Consider the following 11,630-nt stretch of genomic DNA (forward strand, 5'->3'; position numbering starts at 1 on the left):
TCCAGTAGCCCCCGCATCCCAAAAAAAAATAAACTAACCTACATAAGTCATTTTATTTCAATTGACTATTGTTAGTAATGAATCTTATTATTATAAATCTGTGTACCACACGAAGCCAAAACTAGTTCTAAATATAATGTTTGCATGGTCCACTCCCCCCCCCCCCCTCTAACCCCCTCCCCTCTATTTTTTCTGACCAAATTTCTTCTTATTTTAAATTGATCTGCTATAAAATTAATCAGATAAATAGGCAATAAGTCAAACAAGGTAAACTGAAATATAGCCTAGGTAAAATCAAGTTGATACATCTTTCCCATTTGTATTTTTTTTTTAGCTAAACTTTCACCGGAAACGAAAAAGAGATTGATTAGATGATCAATATTAGCTATGAAGATGCAATCAAACACCTAAGTTTTCCAGAAGCCGCCATTTTTACAGTTAAACCATAGAGAGCTGAGCAACACAGAAAGGTTGCAATTACATGTTGCATTAATTTGACAGTTAATCCTCGTCCGTCTCCTCATCGTCATCCTCGTTATTTTCCCGATACCTCAATCCATCTTCACCATTATCACGATCTTCTTCTGTTTCTTCACTGTCTTCTTCCTCATACATGTCCCCTTTAATTGGCCAAGGTTTTTTAATCATACTCACGTTAGCAGGAGAAATACCAGAACTTTTACGCTGTGTCATCTTTGACGGCGGTAATTTTATGTTTGGCTTAGGTCTACTCTGTTTCAAATTCTTTCCAGTTGAGCGTTTGTAGGCATAAGCATCTTGGTCACTGGCTTCATCCATCTCATTATCAACATTGTTAGGCTGTGGAGTCTTAGCATTTTCTTCTGCATAGTGGCCAGGATGTTCTCTCCTCAAATGGAGGTTCAACTTATACTCGTGAATGTAGGCCTTATCACATCCTTCATAAGGGCAAGTAAAAGGCCTATCTGAGGATGCGGAATACGCTGCACTAGCAGGCTTGGGAGTTTTTACAGGTTTCTCAAAGGGCGGGGTGTATTTTACGACTTCAGCTGAATTCTGAAATCACCACGACATGAAAAATGTAAATCAACAGGAGTAAAACATAAACAAGTCCAATCCTTCATACGATACAACTTAAATACATAAGGCTTGATTATCAAAAACCATGGGGCAAACAAAAAACTGGATCCAAAGAGAGTAGAAGTTGCAGTCTGCTTAGTTTGTCCAATGTCAGCAACTCAGGTAGGCAAAAACATATTGTATCCCAAAACACCAGATTCATTTCCAAGGTTTGCATAATCATTTTTAACAATTATACAATATCAAATAATATTTTCAATCAAATAGTATGAAAAAGAAGAGACCATCAGATACTTTAGACTACATTGAACTAAACCATCAACTGTTTATTAAGCTCCTTCAGTCCATATTCATACAAAGGAAAATCAAAATTACAATCCCGCGTACTGCCTCACTGGTCACTTAATGAGACATTTATAATCTATCAAAATTGCATATTAAAAAACGTTATTATACTCCCTGAATATTTAGAGTAATGCATTCCATAATTGGCCTTTGTTTTAGGATATCTTCAAAAAAAATTTTATCATCTCTCTCCCCTATCATGGTCCCTACTATTTACGTTATTTTTTTCATAAATATTATGTTCCTATTGGACCTATCCATTTTTATTCACCCACTTTATCCTTGATATAGATTTTATTTCCCTAACAACCCCCCCCCCCTCTCACACAAAATTTTACTCGTTCAACTCTCCCTCCTAAAACTTGATGACGGTCAAACCAATGCACTTAGGAAAATGGAGAAAGTCATCACATTCAACATTGATGGAAGAGAACAAGCATTCTAATAAACCATGGTATTGTGGTACAGAATGACACATAATTATTATTTTAATTGATATTAAAAACCAAAAAAATAATAAACATAATGGTTAATAGCCACATATAAAAACAGCTTCAGAGGTTTAGTACTTTAGAGAGAAACTGAGATCATTCTTGACGTTGACACCCAAGGCAGCTGATTAGTATTGGTATTTGTAAACACCCAACAGCTGTGTCCATGTTGGAACACGGTGTTGGACACCAACACGCGTTGAACACACAACAGTACGTCTCATACACATCAAAAAACCGCGTCTGTTTTTTTATATATTTGGACACTTCGACTTTATATTTGGACACTTCAACACGGATTATGTCTTACTATGATACTGATGCTTGCACCATCACCTAGTGGTTCATGCCATGATTCCGGAGGTTCTTTTGAAACAAGATCTAGCACCCAAATAAACAATCTTTTCAAATTGAGAGTTTTTGTCACCTAGAAGGCTTCTTTTGAGTGTCAACTTCAAAAGCATGGTTCTGCTGAAAGCTTAATAGAGATAATTTTGCTATCTTTTGGTAGCTTTTTCCGACTCAAGTGTCTAATCTAGTTATGTATAACCCAGAAATTAGTATTTGGTAGATTAATCACAGTTCTTTAGATTAACATATTTTTGTGCAAATTACTAGGTATATCAGTAGACATTTCATTTTTGTTTCCTAAATTGAGAAAACAGGAAAAGTATCATATATAGTATATTATACAGAGTTTAGAGATATAAGTTGATGAATGATAATGGCTATTTTGTAGTGTGATTGATTAAAGTTAAATGGCTGAAGTTATATGGTGTTGCTGTTACATGATCCACTGAAAAATAAAGTAATTTTACTAGCTTCTTTATAAGCTAAGACAGCTGGAGCTTTCCAAGCTACTCTATGGGAGCCATACAAGGAATTGGGTAAACTTATAATTCTCTTTTAATGTCTCTTTTCGAGGATACCTTGTCCCCTTGATCATTAACTGCGGAGGATTGTTTGTGCAACATAAATAAAATATTTTGAGTAATAAGGTTTCTTATATTTGACATTTGAAACTTTAAATTTTAGAAAAACTTTCGTTCTTAGCTTATTATACAACTGACTTCCTACCTTCTTATTTATCAAAATCTAAGACCAAATGCAGTATATTGGGGAAATATAATTAAAAAAAAAAATTATTATGGGAACACATTCAGATTTTAAATTGAGTGTAGAGGAAAGATGCCAGATGCAATGGTGAAACTAAAAGATTGTAACAAAGCTTCACTACTCCAAGTTGTTGATTTACTATTGAAAATATAATAAACAACACAAAAATATGCATTTAAGATGTATTGACCCAATATAAAAAGCTTTGAGTTAAAACTATTATGTCAAGAGTTCAAAACCCTTGGGTTCCCGTGATACTTATCTTGGATCGGCAGCAATGAAACTTATCAAGGATTTGGACCATAAAAATAGGAGCAAAATATTCAAAATCAAAAGGCATAGATTGACATAAAAGCTACAGTAAAATAATAATAATAAGGATAAGGATAAAAGATATATGGAATGCACAAAGCACTGACCTTTTCATGGTGAGATGCAATATGATTTTTAAGTTTATATTCATGAGCATATCGCTTTCCACAGTCAGAATACGGACAGATGTGATAATTTTCTTGGGAATGCGTTTTCATATGGGATCTCAAATTGAAATCCAAGGAAAAAGCCTGCACATGTATACCATAGATGAGAAAGAAATTGGGTATAAAAAAGATTCAAGCAAAATAAACAGTATTACAAGAAAAATGCAGAAGCATGCTTTGACTTTAATAACACAATGAAAACATATTTGATGCAGGACATGAAACTCAGGTTGATTCAATTACATACGACCCAGGAGGCCAAACTGTGAACAGTTTATCCACAAGGAAATGAAAGTGTGAAGCATACTATATCACAAATTGCTCAGGTGTTTACTTTATCTAATTATCAACGTCAAATTAATCCGGTTTAAGAATGAATCAACGTTTAAGGGCTCAACGGTTTGATAGCTCAGGGTGGAGATAATCCGCTTATTTTGAAATTCATAATTCGAACTTTCTGTTATTGTAAAAAATTTGTTGGTAGAATAATTTTCAATTTGAATCAACTCATCAAGGCAGCCTGCTAAGCCTAAAGGAAAAAATTTTGCGTTCCTGGTAGTAATAAGAGAAAACATACAAAAAACAGTAGTTAATTAAGACTTTTTTATACAGCTACATTTACAGTGTAGTCTCACTTGAATAAATTTTTTTTTCCTTTTTTTTTTACATTTTGATATTTATAATTAGAGCTGTCAATTCGGGTAAACGGATTGAGTTTGAGTTGGGTAAGTGTGGGTCGGGTCAATTCAGGTCAGGTCAACTCTGGTTAATGTCGTAATCTATGCGGGTCGGGTTCAGATTGGATCATGCTTAAGTCAGGTCACGTCGGGTCATACATCTTATCGGGTTTAAGTTGGGTCAATAACACGTCGGGTTTCATTCGGGTCGGGTTCAATTCGGGTTTTCACGGGTTATAATGAGTTAGGGTCATTCTCGGGTTCGAGTCGGGTTCGGTTCAAGTCAATAATTTGTGGGATATAATCGGGTCAGGTCGTACTCGGGTTTGAGTCGGGTTCGGTTCAAGTAAAAAATTTGCAGGTTATAATTAGGTCGGGTCATTTCTAAGTCGGGTCATTCTTGGATTCAAGACGGGTTCGGTTCAAGTTAATAATTTGTGGGTTAAAATCAGGTCGGGTCATTTTGAAGTCAGATCATATTCAGGTTTGGGTCACCAATATTGGATTAATATATTCTAACAATTAGAAATGAGCACATATCTATAATCAGTCTATGTAAGAAATCGTATGTTTTGAACTATTCACTATTGAAATTATCATAGTAACTCGTTTGCAAAAGCACACAACTAAACAAGTGACAATGTAATTATATAATTATACTTATATAAATATTAATAAGGTGGCCTAAATTGAATTTAAGGTGATTTGAAATCAAATCAAGTCAATAACAGGTTAGGTTGAGTTCAAAAAGGGTCAAGAACAATTCGGGTTGAATTTGGGTCGGGTCAATAACAAGCCGTGTTGATTTTGGGTCATGTTAGTAACAGATCGGGTTGAATTTTGGGTCAGATTAGTAATAGATCGAGTAAATTCAGGCCGGTTTAGTAACAAGTTGGGTTAAATCTGGGTCGGGTAAGTAATAGGTTGGGTTACATTCGGGTTTTGAAGGGATGAAACAGGTTTGGGTCAATGTCGGTTCAGGTCGGATTCGATTCAAGTCAATAATTTACGAGTTATATTTTGGTCGGGTCATCTCCAAGCCGGTTCATGTTCGGGTTCGGGTCTCAAATACTCGAGTTAACTCGGGTCTAGGGTTGGTTTCAAGTCGGGTCATATTGGGTTCGGGACACCATTTTTCCGGGTTCAAACGGGTCGGTTAATAATCGGCCCGAGTCGGTTTTCGAGTCGAGTCATCTTTTCAGCTCTATATATAATACATTAAAAAAAACACATTTTGTGGAGTAAGCATATTTGCCATATCTCATTTTAACTCAGAGAATATTAACATTAACATTACAGACTATGTTACTTAGACTCGAGTACCCACGTCCGACATGAGTATGTGTCTAAGCGTCCGACTTGACTATTTGTGAAAAAAATATATTTTTTTAAACTAAAATGAAGTGTCCAAGTGTCAAACCCATGTGCGAATGTCGAGGGTCCGACATGGGGGTAAAATGAAGAGTCTAAGTAACACAAATTACAGTATACATGTAAAAATTGTTAAAAGAAAGTCATTATGGTGGAACCAGCCTGTCTCTTTGTTCTTGAGAAGTCGAACACTATCTCTTTAACAGCACGAAAAACACCTAAGGAAACCCTCAGAAAAGGGTGGTTAATCCATAACTTAATTTGAAAAGCATATTAGCTCTTAGCATGGAAAGTTGATATTTCACATCAAGAAAGAAAAAAGAAAAAGAAAAAGAAGTTGGTGCTTCGGTACTGCTCTCGATGCTTGTGCTAGTGTATGTCTTGTCTAAACACTATTAAAAGAGCAAAAGGATAAAGAGCAAGAAGAAATCAAAGAAAGACAGATAGCCACAATGAGGGAGAGGAAGATAAATAATCTTGAAAAAATAAAAATAAGTCCATTTCAAATTCACTTGTGGGCGTACTAGAGTTAGTTAAAAGATAGATGGTTCACCTTACCACATCCCTCGTGGGGACATACGAAATCTCTTTCACCGGTATGAATAAGAAAATGTCTCTTTAACTTTGAACTATCCAAAAATTTCTGCAGTATAAAACAGACAGTTGTTTATGATACCATACATAGATGTGATATAAACTATGAGAATAAATCAATGGAAATATTACTAAAGACCAGAACAAAGCACAACTTAGAATATATGACTAAATTTGCAGCACTACTAGATATCAGAATATCAAAACTAGTCACAGAGGTTTAACCAATTAATGGCATGTCTAAGTTGGGATACAATTAACAACCATTAGCAAGTTCCTCTGTTCCATCATACTATAAAATCTATACTTTAACAACTTCTTCTTAATGGCGGTAATTTTATTTTATTTTATTTTTTTATTATTTTTTTTTTTTTACTAATTTGTACGTTTACCTAGTCTAATATATTTCTTAAATTGCGAGCCAAAGTGGTGTTTTGCAAGTAATTAAGAATGCAAGAAGTATTATTTCTCCTTGTTTTAAAACCTGGCAATGCCTAAGATTCTATGTTCATGTCGCTTTATAACATTAGCTGTTCACATATTTCACAAAGATTTTGTAAAGGAGCAAGTACAAAGATGAGAAACAAGGTGTATAAGCAAAACACAAGTCTGATAGTATCTTTAATTTTTTTCCCCATCACTACACAATATCCACAAGAACATGTGAGAGCATGTAAATATTCTATAGAATGAAAGTAACAACAGTATAATTTTGGAGTAAGGAGATCAAAATTAAAGTAGAGATTGTTTATTTAATGATTTTTTTTTCCTCAAATTGGTAATTAAAAAAAAAAAAAAAAAGGCCAAATAATCAAATCAATGCACAAATTATGCTTCATAGCTACACTAGTGTTTATTTATTTACTTTTTAAATTATCTATTCTTTTTATAGAGATATTTTTTTTGGCAACAATAATTTTGACAAGTTAGAACTTGAATCATCTATGGAGCAATAGGAGTTTGAAATTGAGTACCTATTTCTAGTCATACTACAAATTTAGAATTTACCTTAGCAAGATTATCTCATGCTCAGGGTTTAATAAAATAATTAACAAAAAAAAACCCAAATTGAGACACAATGCCATAAAGGACTTCTTGTAAAACAAGGGGCAAAACAAAAGTATAACCTTTCCACACCCCTCGTAGTGACAAACATATTGCCTCTCTCCATGGATATGAGAGTGTTTTCTCAAAGCCCCAGCATCAATAAAAGTCTTTCCACAACCTTCATAGCTACAAAGGAAAAGAACCTCCGTTGTTGGTTCAGGCTCTGGTTCTGGTGCCTCTGGTTCTTTTGCCTTCTCTTTCAAAGCCTTCAAGGCATCCTCTGAAATTAAAAACAAAAAAATAAATGGGTATAAGATTTAAGAAGTTGGACGAATATTTGATACAGCTACAATAAATAATAATTTTATAAATGCCATCATACATAAGGATGAAGACAAGCATGAAGAGTTTAAAAGCAAGACAGAAAAAATGGACCGAATCAAACCGAACCAAAGAGAATCATTACCTCCTCCAAGCCGAGAAATTTAAATTAACGGTCCCTAGTTCAGTCTTGTCCAAAACCTTTTAATAACCGGTCTTGGACCAATTTTTGTTTAAATTACGCATAAAAACCTCTAGATACTTTACATCTTCAAATATGTCAAGAATATTTACATATTATGAGTTATTATGTACTATGTATTAGACTTTCAAAAAAAGCATTAAATAATTAGTTTTCTTTTTCTTATTTTCCATATATTACTACAGAAATATTGTAAAATATAGAAAAAAATTTAGAAATCAGACTGGTTAGGCTATTGGACCGAATTTATCACTCCGGTCTACAAGTCTCAACTTTTAAATTATCAGTTGTCGGTTTGGCCCGGTATTTGACCGATGAACAACCCTACTAGTAATCAAGTGAAGAAATATAATGTTCCAGTAAATCTGACAGTAAATACATATGTAGCAAATGAGAACAGGCGAATCCTTATAGTACTTTAATCAACACAGTATTCTTGAAAGCAAGATTAACATCACCTACAATCTGCTAACTTCAGATTGAAAGCACAAAGAAAGGAATGAATGATATTTCAATCCAAGGGGTCCCAACTATCCTAATGTGATTAATTTTCTGGAGTTGAACACACCATGGTCAACATCTTTAGTTCAATTGCATAAATTATAAGTATCTGTGTTGTTACCGCCAAACACCAACCCCTGCCTTACTTAAAAGGTGAAAGAAGGAAAAAGTCACCAACAAGAAACAGACATTTGGAGAGACAAAATAGGACTTCTTTACCTTAGTAATGTTTCTCACTATATATTTTTGTATTTTAAACCATCCATCTCATTTATTCTAGTACTATTATAATTGTAAGACTACCTAAACCTTTCAGACTCGTACGTACAAGTGACTTCATTTCGAACTCAAAAAAATTTAAAACGAGGCAATGGGAAGAGGCAAAGAGCTGCATATGCGTAAAAGTTGCGGCAAAGTGAGCAAGTTAACCTGTAATCCATTTTAGAAGATAGCATTTCCCTCCAGTAGCCACAACATCTTGAGGAACCCTACAAAAAGCCACTGGCTTATCAAAAACAATGAATAAATTAGGTAAATAAAGGAAATTTGCAAAAAAAAAAAATCCAAAAGATCCGACAATATGAATAATGCATGCCAGTGTTCTCATGTTCTGAATTGTGTTAGGTTAAAAAGCAAGCAAGGCAAACCACCAGTGATATGTGAGCAACTGAGCATACCAAAATTGATATCTTAAGCTCCGGAGCATATTGATGAGGACTATAAGAAGGCTGACTGTGGGGCACAAAACCCAATAAGGCCAAGCAAGAAGGCAAGATCTCCCGGCACGAGTGTTCAAGTAAAAGGTACCATTGGCCAAATAAACCACCTTTTCACATTAACACCCTAGCCCTTGACAAGATGCTTTTGACTCATATCTATTCTGGATGAACTTGTGGCCAAAAAACATATTTTCACTTGGGTTTTGCCTCTGATAATACTTCAAGTTATGGAAGCGCCAATAGATTTAAGAGAAATGAAGCTTGAGGCTTGGAAAATGTTTTATCTCAAGGTCTTTTGTTACTCATTATTGTTTGATTGATTAATTTTATTCACCCTTTGGGATTATGAGCTTTTAAATTGTATTGACTACATAAATTCTTGCTTTGTTCTTATTTCCTTTCCTTGTGTCGTAATCAGAATCAAAGCTCACCTTGACTTTACCCCTTTATGTTTGCAAATTAGAGGAATAAATCATATTCCTCTTATTTATACACAAAATTTCAAAACCATCATTACCATAATCTTTATGTTAAAGCAATATTAACAGCAACCCCTGGAGGAATCCTTCAAGACCAACCTCACACATTTCACACAACACACAAGTAGCTACACTTTCACACAAATTTTCAATACTATACCACATTGAACTCCCTCATTTCTCAACATAATAACTGTCTTCCAACATTTACATTTGAAAAACTATAGCTTACAGAATGTTATTACACAGTCAATTTGTTATACTTCAGCTACATATCTTAAAATCAGGTAACTACATAAATCACTATTTCTCTGGTTATTTCTACATCTCCCCAAAAAGTAGCACAAAGTAATACTATATTTTGTTCTCAACTGATACTTCACAAGTACCAAAGTCTATCTAACCATCTAATACCACCGTTATTTCTGTGATAAAGCACATCGAGTAGATGATAATCTAGTCGATAAAGAATGCAGATAGAGCATTAAGCATCTATCATGGTTTGATTAATCTTCTCTATGCACAATTGCACACCATTTATTCATTATGTTTATATCAAGCATAACATGTTATTCAATGTCATATATTCCTCGAACCTCATACTCGCACGGCATCTTGTACCATAATTACTTCAAGTTTGACGCCCTTAGATAATTTTCGACTTCCACTATAGACACCCAAACATAACGGTTATCAAATATAACAATAACTAGCAACTGGTTGTTGGTGCAGTGGTGATTGAGACTGCACTTGGTAGGGAGAACCCGTGTTTGATCCCCCACAGCAACAATTGGAAGGGGACCAGAACCTACCTAACCACCCAGAACTGATCCTCGAATCCGGATTAACCCAGAGGGTGAACCGGGTGGAACACCAAAAAAATATCACAATAACTAATGATCATAATAATGATTAACCAAGTGTAATTCAATCAATGAAAGATAAATTGCGCAAATTCCAAACTCATTTCTCCCAGAAAATAGCATCAAATACCAAAATCAGCAGTATCAAATCAATGGACACCCATCAACAGACTATTTTAAATCACAATCACAAGTATTAAAAATCACGATTATTCGATTAATCATTAACACATCATAACAATCAACTGAACCCATATCAAGAAAAAGAAAAAAAGATTTTTTTTACAAATTATTATAGATAAAAATTGTAAATAGCAGAAATTAAAAGGGTGAGAAATACCATTCTTTAACCCATTTCAAAGCTGGTGTTTTGGATTTTACAATTGGTCGTCTGTCGAACAAACTATACGACATCTGAGTCTCCATCAATTAATCTGTATCACTCCGAATTTGAATTTGATGATCTTCAGAAAATTGGGAATTGCAATTGAAGAATTGATGAGTAAAACTAGGTTTAGGGTTTGAATGAGAGAGAAAATCAAGAGCAATGGCGGTTTTGCGCCATACCAAAAACCATAACAATTTTACTCGTATCCCATAACTTGTTGTTTTGAGCATTTTTTTTTAAAAAAAAACGACCACAGTGGGAGTCGAACCCACGACCTTCTGATCCTAAGTCAGACGCGCTAATTCACTGCGCTATGCGGTCTATTAGCATATTACTTTATATTATTCAATTTCAAGAATTTAAAGTTTGGTTTTTTCAATTCAAGGAATATAAGAAATAATGATCCCAACTTTAATGAAAATTTTAGGCTACAGGCGGTAGTACCATGCTTGGTACATACCACAAACGCGGAAAAGAAGCTATAGTAAAATAGTCGCCAACAAGTTTTAGGAATTTATAAACCGTTCACAGGGTGAAGGTTACCCTTCACGATCCATGAGATCGCTAATTCCATACTAGTCTGGAACCATTACTGGATATTCGGGGATGAAGGTACAAATCCAACCTTAAAGAGATTGAATCTCCCTTAAAAATAGGCCTCTATTTTATTTTTTTAATTTTCATGTGTGTTTTCTGACTAACATACAATCAATAGGTTAATCCTAAACCTTTTAAATCTATGTTGGTTGAATATTAATGCACAAACAAAATCTATTATCGGCGATCACTTGAATTATAATCATATTAGCCTAAATAAGATTATTAATTATCTCATTAAGCGTGATTACAAGTACAAATTCCTTTTAAACATGCATAAAAGGCGTGATCAAGCAATAACATAATAATATATCGAGCAACAATATAACAATCATCATCATAAAAAAAATAAAAAATAAACATAATAATATTAGCAAGATC

The 11,630-nt window shown here is 34.1% G+C and overlaps 1 protein-coding gene and 1 non-coding gene across 2 annotated transcripts; both read right to left on the reverse strand.

The window, feature by feature from the left end:
* Nucleotides 1–247: 247 nt before the first annotated feature.
* On the reverse strand, nt 248–10,857 carry LOC110706797 (zinc finger transcription factor YY1). The gene is made up of 6 exons (XM_021884751.1): nt 10,605–10,857; nt 8,633–8,691; nt 7,260–7,459; nt 6,092–6,181; nt 3,431–3,574; nt 248–1,035 (listed from the first exon to the last, which is right to left on the reverse strand). The coding sequence occupies exons 1-6, from the start codon at nt 10,688–10,690 to the stop codon at nt 502–504; spliced, it is 1,113 nt and encodes a 370-aa protein (XP_021740443.1). The 5' UTR covers nt 10,691–10,857; the 3' UTR covers nt 248–501.
* Nucleotides 10,858–10,899: 42 nt separating this feature from the next.
* TRNAL-UAG lies at nt 10,900–10,973 on the reverse strand. Its single transcript has one exon. It is a non-coding gene; the product is annotated as a tRNA-Leu (tRNA).
* Between the last annotated feature and the right edge of the window lie 657 nt (nt 10,974–11,630).

This window comes from Chenopodium quinoa, unplaced genomic scaffold (genome assembly GCF_001683475.1).
Source record: "Chenopodium quinoa cultivar QQ74 unplaced genomic scaffold, ASM168347v1, whole genome shotgun sequence".
NCBI classification, from domain to species: domain Eukaryota; kingdom Viridiplantae; phylum Streptophyta; class Magnoliopsida; order Caryophyllales; family Amaranthaceae; genus Chenopodium; species Chenopodium quinoa.